General features: G+C 39.0%; 1 protein-coding gene across 2 annotated transcripts in view; it reads left to right on the top strand.

Moving 5' to 3' along the window:
• Positions 1 to 1154: 1154 nt before the first annotated feature.
• Zpbp (zona pellucida binding protein) overlaps positions 1155 to 17595 on the top strand; it is an 89184-nt gene continuing 72743 nt past the window's right edge. Inside the window, exons 1-2 of one of the 2 annotated variants that reach the window (XM_051200696.1) lie at positions 1155 to 1413; positions 3695 to 3775. In XM_051200696.1, the coding sequence (XP_051056653.1) occupies positions 1293 to 1413; positions 3695 to 3775 (202 nt within the window). In that variant the 5' untranslated portion in view covers positions 1155 to 1292. Of the gene's footprint in view, positions 1588 to 3694; positions 3776 to 17595 lie in introns of both variants that reach the window. The other variant, XM_051200695.1, reaches the window with a different exon arrangement.

Genomic DNA, 17595 nt, shown 5'->3' with positions numbered 1-17595 from the left:
AAGTATTTAGTCGATGTGATAAATTATAAAAATTGGTATATTTAATTTAAACACACTATATCAATGAACATGTATTATAATCAATTTTAAGGGAAAAATTCACAAAATCTAGCCAAAGTAAAGATGCATCCTTGTATGTCTAAAATTATCCTCAGTTTCCTTAAGGCTAGTACAATGTCCAGAATGAGAGCAATGAGGGTTTTCATGTTATTTTGGTTAAGTGGCAACATGAAAAAAAAAAATCTGTTTAAAATAAGTGTACCAGCCCACTTAAGAGCTGCTTTTAACTAAACAATTTGGTGTTGCATGAAAACTGCAACTAAAGTATTAGAAGTATTAGAATTTGGGGGATAATAGCTCACACCTTCTCTAAATCAATCAATCAATCAATCAATCGATCAGTCAGTCAATCAATCAATCTAACAAAAATTAATAACAAACAAAAAACCGCAAGTAAATGAAGCTTCTACAATATCCAGAATATATGTCAGATCAACTATATGCCACTAAGCATAAGCACACGCCCACCTTTGATGATTTAAATTTTGAGATATAGTACTAAACAATAGGTAAGGTTGAATTAAATGGTTGTCTTTCAGCATGAGGTCCTGGACATAGTATATCCAGAACATGAAAGTCAGTGAAGTTTTAGTTCACTCAGGGCCACTTGTTTCTTTATATTAATGTGAAGCCAGCCCCTTTTTAGTCATTCAAAATCTTTATATAAGATTTATTTCTATCATAGCTCAACTCTTATTAAATCCTTCCAAAGGCAGAAAAGTGGATGTAGAGTCTCTTTCAATTTAAAATACGTTCTCATTATATGTGGTCTCTTGGCTGGTTTGTATGTTTTCCTAAATCCAGGTTATGAAAGGCGATCTTGCAAGCTGAGTACTGCATTAAAGACAATTTCATCTATGGCCATCCCCTATGTGTTCCATCATATCAATCCTTTTTGGCAATATCATCTATCTTCCATTACGTTCCACACATTGATAACGTACAAGTTATTGGCATTACTATAGCCAGAAACTTTGAGAGTTGTACATGCTTTGCTGTTAGTTCCCAGCATCTGCAGCCTCGAGTAAGCACGCAGAGGCTGACACCCAATACCCCGCCAGGGCAACAAGAAGGGCTTTCCCTTGGACCACAGACACCATAGAAAGGCAGGGGTTAGAACTTTGGGGGCACAAGGTTCTTCTCCTGGCTTTGGAATCTCTGGAGGGGTTCTCTTAGTGGGGCGGTGGCATCAAAGGCAAAGGAGCCCCTTGGGGAGCGGGCCCCTGCCTCCCATGTGCTCCCAAGCTAGCACACCTCCCGCAGGCGGCCCGAGCGGAAGTGGCGGCGTGTCCGTCGGTCCGTCCTTCCGGCCCGCCGTCCGCCAACTTCCGGCGGCGGGTGGGCGCGCGCCAGGTAACGACCTTCTTCTGCGCCGAGGCTCGGCCGGCGGCGGCGTGTGGATGGAGGCCTTGGCCCCGGGCCGGGCTCCGCGGGGACGGCGGCGGGCCGGGGCCGCGGGCTCCGCGCTCTCGGCGCTGTCGGTGGCCGCCGTCCTGCTCTCCGCCTTGCTGCGTGCGCCCCCTGCAGGTGAGGCTCGGCGCCGCTCGGCGGGAGCTCCGGCTCCTCACGAGAATTGCGTTGGCCCCGAGTCACGTGACCCCGTCCGCACAAAGAAACCCTCTGGTGGCCGGTACTGCGCACCGGAGGGCCTTGTGTTGTGTAGGAGTCTTAAAGGGAGAGCCACGGTTGCATTGAGTGGGAACGCGAGTGACGTGTAGCTGCAGCTCATTCACGCGGAGCTTTAAGTGAAAAGTGCCTGGGGACACGCGAGCCCGTGGCTCGCCGGCAGCTGGTGTTTCCGAGCGAGTTTGTAGGCAGGGATGGATTTGCGCTGTGAACCCAGTGAGCTTTAGAGACAGCCTTGATGGTGGTGCAGCGCCCTCTGCTGGCTGTGGGTGTAAAATGCAGGCTGTAGCTAGGGTTTGAAGATTTAAACTAAAACATTTCCTCACAGTTTCAGAATGTGCTTATGCTGGAGAAAGAAAGACAGCGTTTACTACATTTGCCTTGTAACTAGATGGGTTTGGCTGCATTTGTGTGTTTCAAGTGGTAGGCTTACTAACAGTAAGCAGCGTTCCATATAGGTCCTAAAGAAGTGTACTAAAGGTAACACTTGCCAGAAGTTAAAACTTGTTCAATAAGGGAGAACGGAAACATAAAGTAGAAGGAATGTGAAGAAAGGGACAGGGAGGAGAAAGGAAAGCAATAGGGTGTGCTTGCTGGTTTTTTGTTAACTTAGCACAAACTATAGGCACGTGGGGACTAGGAACCCTCAATTGAAGATTTGACTATCACACTGACTGTGAGCATGTCGGTAGGGGTAGTTTCTCAATTGCTTTTGATGTGGGAGGGTCCAGTTCTCTGGGCAGGTGGTCCTGGGCTGTATAAGAAGACAGTCTGAGGAAGCCAGAGCAAGCCTCCCTACTTCTGCTTTACTTCCTGCCTCCAGGTTTAGTTTTGCGTCCTTCCTGTCTCCAGGTTTAGTTTTGAGTCCTTGCCTTGGTTTACCTGGACCTGTAAGGTGCAATAAAAATTTTCTACACCCTCTCCCATGCTGATTTTGGGTATAGTGTTTGTCACAGCAATAAAAAGCAATTAGGACATGATGGTGCATTGGCGGGGGTGGGGGGGAGGTTAGGAGGAGGTGATAATTACTCCTTATATAAAGTCCAGGTGTTTGGTGCAAAGATACTACTGTGAGAATAAATTGCCTTTAATTATTCCAAGAAAGATACATTTGAATATGACTCTTGGCCTTATACCTGCTACTGAAAGCTTGTGTTTTTGTTTTAAAATCTTGCCTGGCTTTCCTTTTATCCAATGAGGACTATCAAAAACAGGATAAGCAATTAGTATCATAACATGTAAATTCTGAGTAGTAAAGTAGCACTTCACAGCTCCTACCATAAACATGCAAGAATGTAATTACTGTCAATCTCATTTTGCAGATGAAACCCTCAAACTGGTAGTTTAAAGTAACTTTTTCAATTTCAGTATGTGGCAGAACTTGCATTAAGCTCCATTCCAGCCTTTAATGCTATGATCTCTCTTTTACATTTGCTTGCTATTAAGGCTCTTTGGGGCTAATGCTTTACAGTCATTGCATTGTCTTTTCCATTCGTTCTGTTCACAGCATCATGCCATCATATGTTCATTCAACAGCGAATGAAGACTAGCAGGATGTTTTTTCATAGTTATTGTTTTAACAGTTTCCTTGTCAAGGATGAGGTGCTTGCAAATGATTCTTGATAAGTTGACTTAAACATTGGGCTCCAATCAATGGCCTTTGTACCAATGGTGTATGTGTATGAATAATTGCATCCCGTTGTAGCTTGAGTGTTAAAGAGAGATGCCAGTTAAGTTCCATGATAGCTGAGTGATGAGGATAGGTGGGGATTTGAGGGGGAAGGGTTTGTGATTTGGGTCCTATAAGGTGGGAGAGTATTGAAAGTAAGCACAGAAAGGCTGGGTTAAAATTTGTAACAGAGGTAAGCTTTAGGTATGGGACATTCGTTAAGGAGTATGAAGAGCAGTAGATAAGTGATTTATACTTCTTGTGTGGAGGCAAGATAACTTTATTTTAATATTTTACAAGACAAACTGATAATATTTCTTTTCTTTTTGTCTTTTATAGTTGGATATTTGGCTCGATTGCCAAGAAGTTTTCACTTGACTCAAGATTCACTGAAAATAGTGGGATCAGCACATTTTCCGGGTACTCATGAATAGCTTTTCAGTAATAGAATGTTACTAGCATCTGTTTACAATTTAACAGTCCTGTTGAAAAGGCTAATATTCCGTAGTTACTCTCATTCTAAAAGTCAGTTTCCTTCTGCAGAGATGAATTAAAGTGGTGTCTGTAGAGCTGGAGTCATCCAGGTCTAATTCTTTGTGCAAAGAAAAGTTATTTCTTAAAGTTAACTAAAAGTTTCCTATAGTGCTTTGACAGGTAAAGATACACTACTCGCTATAATAGTAAATGTGGAAAGTTTAAGCATCTAAAATATTTTTTCAGTTGAGATCTAAACAACATAAAGCTTTTGGATATGTTTTCAGGGTATTCACATGAGACACAGCTGCAACTTTTGTAATTTTTTTGAGTTAATTTTTATTGAGTCAGTTTTATTTGACACATATGCCTTATTTGATTTGTTTAGTTTATTGACAAGGTTGACATCAGAACTCTAATTCTACATGATTATCATATTGTGAAGAAGTTCCTATGCTCTTTGAGCAGGTATTCTCAGCCACCGAACACTGCTAATACTTTCTGACTAATATTTGCTGTTTGGGCTTAAGTAAAATCACACTTTGTGTGATACTGTTTTTTGTTGAGATTATATGAGGACTTCATTCCTTTTTTTATATAGCTGAATAATATTCTTTTGTATGTGAATGTATGTTTTTACTTCTCTTAAGTATATCTTAGGTGGATAATTTATGGCTAATGTATCAGTGATATGTTCAGCCTACTGAGAAACTGCTAAAATGCTTTGCAGAGGGCCTTAACTTGCTTTCCATCATAGCAGCAGTATATGAAGATCCAAACTTCCTAACATTCGCATTAACACACTACTGTCCATCTGTTTTGATTACCACCAACCTATTTGTGTGTGAAATGATAGTTTATTGTGGTTTTGAGTTGTCTGCTCCTAACGACTAATGAGGTCCCTTTTCTCTACAACTTGGCAAAACAATATAAGTGTGTGTGTGTGTGTGTGTGTGTGTGTGTGTGTGTGTGTGTATATATATATATATATATATATATATATATATATATATATTCAGTAGGTATCTTTCTGCAAGAATGCCCATTTGAGACCATGTCTGGCTCTTATTTCTTGTTGTTTTTGTTGAGTTGTAGAGTTTTTTCTTCTGTATTGATACTATGTGTAATGCTATATAGTATCCTGACTGTTGGAACTTTTGAAACATGATGTACAAATATTTCTTCCCATTCTGTGAGTTGTATTTTTACTTTTTAAGTCTTTTGAAAAGTACATTTCAAACTTTGTTAGTTTTAATTTACTCTCTTGTTTCCTTTTAAAAGTGTCATCATCTTTATTATGGTCCATTCTGAGTCAGTTTTTGCTTTTGATTCCTTTGTGTATGGCTGTCATGTTGTTGAAGTCTGTCTTGTCACTGTTTTTGAAAGCAATTAGCCATGGCTGTGGGGCTAGTGATGGCCTCTCTGTTCTGGTCCATTGGTCTGCCTGTCTGTTTCTTATGCCAGATGTTTGGATTGCTTTTGCTTTATAGTGAGTTTTTAAGTGAGTAAGTGTGAAGACCTCAACTTTTAAGATATTTTTTGTTGCTAGGTGGTTCCTTTGCAATTCCACATTAATTCTATAATCAGTACCAATTTCAACAAAAAGTACATTGGGCTTTTAAAATAGGAGTTGAGCTGATTCTATAGATAAATTTTTGCCCCTTATTAATCCTTTTACTCAATGAACATTAAATATGTTCATATTTATTTAAGCCTAATTTATCTTCATGTTGCTTTGTAGTTTTCCAAATACAAGTTTTATATGTCTATTGTTTCTTTCTACTTATTTCATTTTAATGCTGTTTTAAATGAAAGAATTTAGCTAGTTTTAGATTGTTTATTACTGGGTTATAGACATGCTATTAACATTTTCATATTGATATCATAACTTCCATTAGTTCTATTTGGGGGTATTCTTTAGTATTTTCCATGCAAAGTATGATACCTTAAGTTAGCTGCATGTTTTTGCTTCCAGTATGAATGCATTTTTTTCTTACAAGTTGTTTCCTTTAGAACTTCATCAATACTGATTATAACAAATGGCTTTGTGTTGCCTCTATCTTAGGGGAAAGAGAATGTCTCAGTTTATGAATATTCAGCATAATGCTAACTGTGTTTTTAAAGATGTTCTTAATTCAGACTGAAGATGATCCCTTCTGTCCCTGTTTGTTGAGTGTTTTCACTGTGAAGGGTGTGGATTTTTATTAAATTGTCTTCCTACATCTGTGGAAATGATCATTTGGTTTTATTATATCGTTATGATGCTTTCTTTTGGTTGGTGTTTATATTTTGAAATAGCCTTGCATTTTTGGAATACATTTCAGTTGATAATGATGTAATGTCTTTGCTTTGTACCAAAACATTTGTTTACTTATTATTTGTATATTTGGAGGTCAGAGGACAGCTTGAAGGAGTTGGTCATCGCCTTCAATTATGTGGGTCCTGGAAATTGAATTCAGTTTGTCAGGCATGGTGGGAAGTGCCTTTACCTGCTGAGCCATTTTTCTGACTCACGATAGTCCTTTTCTGTGATGCTGGATTTGACTGCTAGCACTGTGAGATTGATGTTTCATAAAGGCTTGTATTGTCTTTGAACATTTCATTTTATTTTAGTGTTGGGGGATGGTGACTTTCCTCTTCATAGTTTTTGAAACAGTTTGTGTTCATTTTAATTTAATTATTTGATACAATTTGCTGGTGAATCCAACTGGTTCTGGAGTTTATGTAAATATATTTTAATAATATTCTGTTTTAAAACTTATTCAGATTGTTATATTTAATCATGTCTTCTAAGGAAAAAATGAGAAACAAACTACTAGTTAAGGATCACTTATATAAACTAGTTACCTCTGTTTTTATGATTCTCTTTGTTTATAGATTTTGATGGATCATGAAGTGTGTAGGTATGTATCTTCTTGAGTTTTGCCTTGCTGAAATTGTTCAGTGATTGTAAATTTGTAGATTTATGACATTTGTAGATTTGGGGAGATTTTAAATAACAGTTTCTTCAAACATTCTCTGTAATTTTGTGCCTACCTTTCCCAGAACTCTGGTGCACTGATGATTTTACTTATGTCCATGGCATGGTTCATTCATCTTTCTTCTCATTTTGACACCTCTCAGCCCTTATAATCCCCAGGTGGCTTTTCCTAAAGGCTCCTGTTCCTTCTGACTGCAGAGTCTCCTGCTGATCCCTGAGATGGGGTTTTCTTTTCAGTTACTACACTTTTCAGTTAGCAGTGTCTTCTGGTTCTTTTGAATATTTTCATTGATATTCTCTATTTGAAGTGACTACATCCCGTATTTTTAGATATGGTTTTAGATATAGTTTTCTTGGCTCATGCTTAAAATAGCGAATTCAGTGTTCTGATCTGTTGAGACAAATCTTTGTTCTTTCTCAAAGTTAGTGTCAATTGACTGCTGTGTTTTACATACATATGTCTTGGATCTTTTTTGTATGTCTTTTTAAATTTGGAAACTGAACATTTAGAATAATATAATAGTGATTCTGAAAATAAGATTATTTTGTCTTAAGATATGGTGGAGTTGTTTTGGCTGATTTTATTTATTTGATTGTTAACATTGAGGCCTCTGTCAATTAATTTAGGCTACTGATTAGCAAGAAACTTAAACACTTGTTATTAGTCCTTTTTCTTTCATGAGGGTACTCCATGCCTTTTTTTTGGGGGGGGGTGGAGTATAACTTTAGTTTCCATCTATGCAGGTGGCAGTTAGATTTAAGCCGTGTAGGACCTCAAACATTCAGAGGTGAGAATTTAATGTTTACATGAATGTGCTGGACATGCGCCCATTCCTATGCATAAACTTGGTGTTTCATTCTCTGAAATCTGTTAGAATTTTTCAAGTTTCCAAATGTCATTAACTGTTTTTTTCTTAAACATTTGAGTGGTGTGCTTCTTGCAATTATTTCACTGTATTGAACTGTACATTACAGTATACTATAAGTCCATTAGAACTGACCAGAGGGTCCTTTAAGAAAATCTTAGATCCTCTGAGAGAAAAACTATTGTAGGCATTCAAATCTATTTACTCCCTCTAGTGGCTGCCAGGTTATTAGCTCTGCTGTAGTTTCAAACCATTGGGTTTTTTCAAGGCTGCTAGAGAGATGGGAGTAAGAATTGGGTCAGTATTTAATAAAACACTACAAGGTCAGCTTTTTTCTAAGTACCATAGTTCTCTAGGACTACTACAACGGAACACTACATAGCTGGTAGCTTAAACATCAGAAAGGTCTCACAGATCTGGAGGCTAGAATTCTTTAATGAGAGTGTTAGCAAGCATGGCTCCTATGAGGGTTATGAACAAAAGGTCTGTTCCAGAGTTCTTTGCTTGGGTTATAAATGGGCTACCTTCTCCATAAATATCTTCTGTTTATTTCCCTTGTATTGGTATGTGGGTCTAAATTACCCCTTTTATGTGGACAGTAATCATTGGATTTGGATCCATTCTAATGACTTGATTTCCTTTGCTGGGACTATGTGTCCAAGTGAGTCCCCATTAGTGGATTACTAATTTAGTATAAGAGAGCAAGGCACAGTTCAACCAATGTGCTAAGATAGATAACAGAATCTTCCCTCCTTTTTCTTTCCTGTCCCCCCTCTCTGCCTGCCTTTATTTCTCTCCTCGTTCCTCCTTCCCTCTGTCAGCTTGCTCTCTGTAATTCTTTTTCTTTCTTTCCTTTTTCTTCCTTCCTTCCTTCCTTCCTTCCTTCCTTCCTTCCTTCCTTTCTTTTTCTTTGTGGTTCTTCAAGACAGGGTTTTTTTGTGTAACAGTCTTAATTGTCCTGGAACTCACTTTGTAGACCAGGTTGGCCTCAGACTCACAGAGATCTATCTGCCTCTGCCTCTTGAGTGCTGGGATTAAAGTCAAGTGCTACTACTTCCTGGCTTACTGTTCTTTTTTTTTTAATTAAATATTAAAAACAACTATATTGGGCCAGTTCATCCCACCCGGTTTTTATAAATGTATATTAATTATACAAAATTAGTAGTTTCTGTTATTATGTTTTCACACATACATTGCATGCTTTAATATCACATTCACTCTCCTTATATTCCATCCATCATCTTCCATTTTCAAACAGTACCCATTCTCCTTTCACATTTTATTTAAAAGTATTGAGATGGCTCAGGAGATGGCTCATTGTTGTCTATGCATGAGAATCTGATTTCAAATACGTACAGTCATGTGAAATCTGGTGTGGTCCTGCATGCCTGTAGCCCTAGCATTGAGGGAAGGAGAAAGGTGAATCTTGAGCTGAAACTGAGCTTCGGGTTCCCTGAGTGACTGTGTTGAAATAGAATGAGGGGGATAACAGTAGGGGCTTCCTGTGCCCTCACACTCTTATGAGTAAATGTGCTTTCACCATATCTATACATCACAAAAAATAGATTCTATAAATGAGAGAAATCATGCATTGCATGTCTAGCCAAGCTTTGTTTATTTCATTTAGCAGGGTCTCAAGTTCCATAATGTTTTCCAAATAACATAATTTTATTATTTTCCATGGTTGAATAAAATTCACATTTTTAAAAATCCATGTTGTATTATACCTAGTCTGATTCTACTTATGTAGAATCATGGGTGTCATGAATTGTGCCATAAGAATCATTGGTGTGCAGATATCATTATTGTATGTGGACTTAGTTTCCTTTGGATTGATACATGTATATGTATAAACATAACTACATACTTATATAAATGCACACGCACACACACACGTACACATCTCCAAGGGCCTGGTAGCTAGATCCTATGATGGATCTCCACACTGATTTCTATAGTGGCTACAATAATTCACATCCCTTAGACAGTGTGTTGATGTTGCCCACACCCAGCCATGTCCTCACTAGTATGTTTCCTGTTTGTTTTCTTCTTAAAAATCTTTTGTTTTATTTTTAGAGATTATAATACACTTACATATTTTCCTCTCTTCAACTCCAAGCCCCATATACCCACCCCTCCTTGTTGTTTTTCAAATTCATGGTTTCACTTTTGGTTGTTGTTATTCTTGTGTGTGTGTGTGTGTGTGTGTGTGTGTGTGTGTGAGCACAACCTACTCAGTATAATGTTATTTGTATGCATATTTTCAGGCTTGCTATTTGGTGTTGGAAAGCCAATTGATATGCTCTTCTCTGAGGAAGATATTTTTCTCTGCTCACAGGTTTCCTTAGTTACCTATGGTTCTCTGTATAGGGTTGAAGCCTCCTGAGCTTTTCTGTCATCCACATTTGCATGTCTATTGGGGTTATCCTTGTTTAGCTCCTGTTTAAGCAGTAATGTCGGTGAGATTTTCTAAGTGTAGCTTTTGACATTCCTTGGAGACACACTCTCACAGCCAACTTCTGTTTCCTGGCTCTTACAATCTGCCACCCTCTCTTCAGCAAGGATCTCTGAGCCCTACGTGAGGAGTTGTGTTGTAGAGGGATTGGGTATTGACGACTCTACATTTTGACTGGTTATATTTTTTTATAATGACTTTGTTTTGTTGCAAAATGACATTTCCTTGATGAGGGGTGAGGACCACATTTATCTGTGAGTGTAAGGACAAATATTTAAAATATCATTAGGGATTATTATGCTGGTTCAGTGAAGTGGTGGTTAGAGGCTCTCCAAGATCCATGACTTCACTAGCCCTTTGTAGTTGTAGTTGAATAGGTTTCTAGTCAGTTCCAGGCATGATTTCCCTCTTGTTGATGAGGTCTTAATGCAGTTAGAGAGCTGTTTACTGCAAGGAATGCATTACACTACTGTACTCTTGAGGCTGTTGTGCCGTCCTGGTTGTTGTAGTTTATAGGTAACATAACTAGGTAGGACTATTGGTCATTTCTTTCCTTTGGAAGTTTGCATGGTGCCTTGTGTTAACCATAAAAGCCTAGTCTTCACGGAGGAGGCATTCAGTTAGTTTTATCTCAGGGGACTCTGGATCCTGAATCTGATATGCATGATATGCATTCTGTCTTTAGCAGTAAGGATTTCTCTTCTACCTCTGGGGGCAACCAAGGGCAAGAGCAATAACCTGTGATGTTTTTGGAGTCTCTTGGATAGCCATTACCAACAATTCAAAAGAGGACTTTTCATGCCTGGTGCTAGGTATTTTGTTAGGTGGTCTTTGTCTGTTGGAGCATTTATTAGCTAAGATAGGAAAATTTCATTTAAATAATTATCGTTATTTTTAGATAGATAATGGTGTGATTATGACTTTTTCAGAATCCTCACTATTTTATCATTTCCTATCCTGTATTTACTTCCCCTTCCCTCTCTAGAGTTCCCAGTTTTCCCCATTTCCCTTCCTATTTCCCTCCCACTCCTGGTTTCTGTGGATTACTTCATGTCATGTACTCACATCTGAAGATATGGAGGTAGGAGCCTCCAGAGAGAGAGAGAGAGAGAGAGAGAGAGAGAGAGAGAGAGAGAGAGAGAGAGAGAGAGAGAGAGAGAGACTGACTATGTCTTTTTGTTTTTTTGGGCCTGAGTTATATGATCTTTTCTATTTTTTTTCCATTTATGCTTAAAATTCATGATTTCATTTTTCCTTATGGCTGAACATGAGGAGTTTCAACATGGTTCTAACTTGCCCTGGACTAGTGGGTAAGGATGCTGACTTCTTTTTCATCATTTATTGGGCATTTGCATTTGCTTTTTTCTTGTTCTTTTTTATTAAAAATAGTTTTATTTTTCATACAGTATATCCTGAATACAGTTTCCTTCCCCTTCCTCTGCTTTTTCTAGTTCTTTCCGACTTCTCCTCCCATCTTGATCCACCCTTTTTCTGTCTCCCATTAGAAACAAACCAACATCTAAGGACTAATAATAAAATAAAATAGAAGAAAAAACAAAGACAACCAAAGAAAGATTAAATATAACAAATAGAAGGAAAAGAGCCTAAGAAAGGCACAAGATACAAGGACGCAAGAACCACTTATTGCTTCCCATAGTCACAAATTCCACAAAAACACAAAACCAGAAGCCATATATCTGAAGGACCTATAAGGGGGAGAGATAGAGGTAGAGGCAGATAGAGATATAGATAAATGAGAGAAGCATGGCTGGGGGGGGGGGCGGGGTGGGGATGTACAAAGAGTGAGAGACTTGGAATACTTCAGCTCTAAATGGGTTGTCCTCATCAAAACTTTCCCTGAGGGCTTGGACCTATATAGAAAAGAAGGCAGAAAGATTGTAAGAGCCCTTGAATATGGATGATACTAAAGAAACTGTGTCTTCTAGACCCAACAGGACACCTGTGTGAAGTTATAGATACTATGCCATTGTGCCATCGTACATCTGACCTACATAGATTCAAATCAAATGGGGGGGGGGAGCTTGTGCTAAGATGGGGAAGTAGACACAAGATCTTATTCCCAACCAAGAACCTATCTCCAAATAACAACCACTTGCAAAGAAAAAAAAAAAGTTTCTCCAAGGGAATATCGTTGGGTGTACATTTTCATTTCTTATTTTCAAAGGTATCTCTTCAATTCACATTCTCATTTCTGATTTGACCATTTGTTATTGGGATGTTTAACTTTTGAATTAACAAATATATTACAGTTAATAGTCTGTTGACAGAGAATAGCAGTCAAAGGTTTTCTTCCATTCTGTTGATGCTGTTAATTGTTTCCTTTGATGTGCAGTGGTTCTTTAATTTCATGCAGTTCCATTTGTCATTCTCATTATTTTCTGAGTTGTTGTGGTCCTATTCAGAAAGCCATTGTCCTGCCTATACGTTGAAGTGTTTTTTGTTTTTGTTTTTGCTTTGTTTTGTTTTTCCTGGCAGTTTCCAAGTTTTAGGCCTTACATTGAGATCCTTGCTTTATGTTGATTTGACTTATTCCTTTCCTACTTGTATCTCCCTTAATCTCCTTTAGTTGTCTTGTTGCTTTAGCTAAAACTTCAAGTATTATATTGAACAGTTATGAAGGAAATGGACATCTTTGTCTTGTTTCTGATTTTAGTGAAAATACTTTGAGTTTCTCTCCATTTAGGGTGACACTGGCTGTGAACTTGGTGTTAATCACATTTATTTATTTATTTGAACTTTTTATTTTCCTCTCATATATGACATCACAATTTTCCCTCCCTCCACTCCTCTTCCTCAGTCTCTCCCCGACACTTCTCCTCTCCCTCAGATTAACTCCTCCTCTGGTTAAAAAAAAAAAAAAAAAAAAAAGCTAGCTTCTCAGGGATATCTGAAGGTGGGTTTAAGGAAGTCTACAATGCCACTACAGATATTCACTGAACATGGCCTAATAAGGTATAATAAAACTGGGCACAAACCCTCATATCATGGCTGGATGTGGCAACCAAGTAGGAGGAAAAGGATCCCAAGTACAGGCAAAAAAAGTAGTCAGACATAAGCCCCTCTCCCACTATTGGAAATCTCACAAGAACACCACAAGCCACATAACTATAAGGTATATGCAGAGGACTTAGCTCAGATGCATTCAGGGTCCCTGTTTGCTGCTTCAGTTCCTGTGAATCCTGCTTAGTTGATTGTGTGGCCTGTGTTCTCATGGTGTCCTTGCTCCCTCTGGCTCCTATCATCCTTCCTCCTCCTCTTTTGTGGGGTTTCTCTTGCTCTGTCTAGTTTTGCTGTGGGTCTCTGTATTTGCTTCCATCAGCTGCTGGATGATGGCCCTCTGATGACAATTGGCTAAGCCCTGATACACTTTGATTATGTTGAGGTTTGTCTCTTGTATTCCCAGTCTTGCCAGGACTTTTATCATGAAGGGATGCTAGATTTTTGTCAAAGACTTTTTCTGTACCTAATGAAATAACTGTGTGGCTTTTATATTTCAGTCTGATTATATGGTGGATTACATTTATTGATTTATTTATATTGAACCACCTCTGCATTTCTGGAATGAAGCCTACTTGATCATGGTAGATAATCTTTTTTGATGTGTTCTTATGTTTGGTTTGCAAGTATTTTAATAAGAATTTTGCATCTATATTCATATGTGAAATTGATCTGTAGTTTTCTTTGTTGGCTCTTAACCAGTCAGCCACCTTGTCATCCCTTCTGTGTTGGATCTTTTTGTATTTTAAGTATCAGTATAATTGTGGGTTTGTAAAAAGAATTAGGCATTGCTCCTTCATTTTCTATTTTTATGACATAATTTGAGGAGTATTGGCAATAATTCTCTTAGGAGTATGGTAGAATTGCATACTGAATTGATCTGGCCCTGGGCTCTTTTTGGTTGGAAGACTTTTAATTACTGAGAGAATCCTGCTGTCTTGGCAACAGCCTGGGTTCCATGGGACCCCTTTGGTTAGCACTGAACTCGATGTAACCCATTCTTGGTACTGAAAGCTTCATTTGGTGACAAGAGATGGACAATTGCAACTTTGTCTCCCTCATTATTTGCAAACTTCATTAAGATTGCCTTCATGACATCACCTTCCCTGTGGAGTGGGGAGGAATGGGATGGGAGGGAAAGAGGGAAGGAGGAAGAAGGAATTGGGATTGATATATAAAATAAGAAAAAAAAGATTGCCTTAATATATTTTAGGAAGTTTCCATGTCACCCAAGTTCCACTCAATTTTAGCTTTCTCTCCCTGTAACCCCTTTCTCAACCCCATCTTTCCTCCCTTCCCACCATCTGATCCTCCAATTTATGTCCCACAACTCCCAATCCAACCATAAAATCTGTTCTGTTTCCCACTCTGAGGGGGATCCATGTATCCCTTCTATTTTCCCCTGCTACCTAATCTCTCTGGGTCTATTGATTGTAGCTTTGTTATTATTTATTAACAGCTAATATTAACATATAAGCAAATGCTTTATGTATCTTTCTGGATCTAAGTTACCTCACTAAGGATTAAGTTTTTCTAGTCCCATCCATTTGCTTGCAAATTTCATGCCATTTTTTTTTTTTTTTGAAAACAGATGAGTAATGTTCTGTTCTGTAAATGTACCACATTTTCTTTAGCCATTCTTTGATTGAGGGACATTTAGGTTGTTTCCAGTTTCTTGCTATTATAAATAGAGTAGCAATGAACATGGTTGATCAGATGTCCTTGTGGTAAAATCAAGTGTCCTTTGGATCTTGGGGTAGATTGATTCCAGCAGTGGATGTTTGTTCCCTTTATTTTACATCCTCACCAGCATGAGCTGTCATTTGTGATTTTGATCTTAGCCATTCTGACAGGAGTAAGATGGAATCTCAAAGTCATTTTGATTTCTATTTCATTCATAGCTAAGCATGTTGAACATGTCTTTAAGTATTTCTCAGCCATTTGGATTTACCCTATTGGGAATTTTCTGTTTGGATCTGTACCCCATTTTTAATTGCATTATTTGGTTTGTTGATCTCTAGTTTCTTTTCTTTATTTTTTCATTTATTTTATATACCAACCACTATTTCCCACCCTCCTCTCTTCCCCTTCTCTTCCTCCCCCTCCTGTCTATCTCCCCCATCCACTCCTCCTCCATTCAGAGAAGGGGCAGGCCTCCTATAGGAGTCAACAAAGCATGTCATATTACATTGAAGCAGGACCAAGCTCTTCCCACTGCTTCAAGGCTGGGCTAGGCATCCCTGCTTGGGGAATGGGTTCCAAAAAGTTAGATCATGCACCAGGGACATTTCCTGATAGCACTGCCAGGGGCCCCATAAACAGCCAAAGCTACACAACTGCCATCCATATGCAGAGTCGAGGTTGGCTCCATGGAGGCTCCTTAGCTGTCAGTCCTTGAACTACCATTAGCTCAGGTCCACCATCTGTGTGGGTTTTCCCATCATGATCTTGACCATCTCCTTGCTTGTACAATCCTTCCTCCCTCTCATCAGTTGAACTCTGGGAACTCAGCCTAGTACTTGGCTGTGTATCTCTGCACCTATTCCATGAGTTACTGGATGACTATTCTATGATAACAATTAGGGTAGTCACCAATCTGATTTTAGAAGGCCATTCCAGGAACCCTCTCCACTGTTGCTAGGAGTCTTAGCTGAAGTCGTCCTTGTGGGGAAATTCCTGGGAGTTTCCCTGGTATCAGGTTTCTCACCATAATGGCTTCCTCTATCAAGATGTCTCTTTCATTGCTCTCCCTCTCTTTCTCCCACCCCACTGATCATCCTGTTACCTCATGTTCCTACCCTCCATCCCTGCCCCTCCACCCCTTTTACCCCCAGTTTTACCAAGGACATCTCATCTTATTTCCTCTTCTGGAGAGGTATGAATTCCTACTAGGGTCCTCCTTGTTACCTGTTAGTCTGGGACTGTGGATTTTATCATGGATATTCTTTGCTTTACATCCAATATCCAATTATGAGTGAGTACATACATACCATGATTGTTTTCTGGTCTAGGTTACCTTAGTCAGGATGACATTTTCCAGTTCCACCCATTTGCCTGCAAATTTCAAAGTGTCAGTGTTACTGTTTTTTTTTTTTTTTTTTTTTTTTACAGCTGAGTAATATTCCATTTTGTAAATGTACCACATGTTCTTTATCCATTCTGCGGTTGAGGGGCATATAGGTTGTTTACAGGCTCTGGCTATTGTAAATAATGCTGCTATGAACATTGTTGAGCAAGTGTCATTGTAGTATGATTGAGCACCCTTTGGGTATATGCCCAAAAGTGTTACAGCTGGCTCTTGAGGTAGACTGATTCCAAATTTTCTGAGAAATTGCCATATTGACTCCCAATGTGGCTGCACAAAAGTTGCACTCCCACCAGCAGTGGAGGAGTGTTCCCCTTCCTCCATATCCTCTCCAACATAAGCTATCATTGGTGTTTTTGATCTTAGCCATTCTGATAGGTGTAAAGTGGTATTTCAGAGTCTCTTGATTTTCATTTCCCTGATGACTAAGAACATAGATAATTCCTTAAATGTCTTTTGGCCATTTGGGATTCTTTTGTGGCTAATTCTCTGTTTAGCTCTGTATTCTATTTCCTTTTTTTGTTTGTTTTTCAAGACAGGGTTTCTCTGTATTGCTTTGGAGCCAGGCTGGCCTCGGACTCACAGAGATCCACCTGCCTCTGCTTCCCAAGTGCTGGGACTAAAGGCATGAGTCACCAACGCCAGGTTCTGTGTTCCATTTTAAAATTGGATTATTTGATATTTTTGTGCCTAGTTTCTTGAGTTCTTTATGTATTTTGGAGATGAGCCCTCTCTCAGGTGTGGGGTTGGTGAATATCTTCCCATTCTTTAGGCTACTGTTTAGTCTTGTTGACAGTGCCCTTTGCTTTTCAGTTTGAGGCGGTCCCATTTATTAATTGTCCGTCTCAGTTGTTGGGGGAATTTAAGTACTTGTCTCTTACAGCTCTCTTCTCCCTACCCAGCTGTAGAATTTCTGTGCAAACAAGGTTGAGCAAACAAGGTTGTTTTCAAAACTTTCTAGTGCACAGTGCAGGTGTGCCTTGACCCCAGGTATGGGTGGTGCATGACTTCCTCCTATGATTAGCCTGCCCCCTGGCTTGGGTATATAAGTCCCATTACTCTTTGTAATAAACAGTGGTGGCAGTAGCTTCTTCTTAACTTCTCGTGGTGGTCTGTTAAGTATTTCAATCCCGACACCCTCTGCCAAGCTTGGTACTCTGGCTGTGAAGGCGTAGCACTCAGTGTGCTACTGGTGTTATATTCAGGAAGCAATCTCTTATGCCAGTGAGTTCAAGGGTACTTCCCACTTTCTCTTATAAAAAAAAGGTTCAGTGTGGCTGAATTTATGTTGAGGTGTTTGATCCATTTGAACTTAAGTTTTGTGCAAGATGATAGATATGGATATTTGCCTACATGTATATA

This window comes from Phodopus roborovskii, unplaced genomic scaffold (genome assembly GCF_943737965.1).
Source record: "Phodopus roborovskii unplaced genomic scaffold, PHOROB, whole genome shotgun sequence".
In the NCBI taxonomy this organism is placed as follows: domain Eukaryota; kingdom Metazoa; phylum Chordata; class Mammalia; order Rodentia; family Cricetidae; genus Phodopus; species Phodopus roborovskii.
The sequence above is the reverse complement of the archived record's forward strand: the minus strand, read 5'-3'. Positions and strand labels throughout refer to the sequence as shown.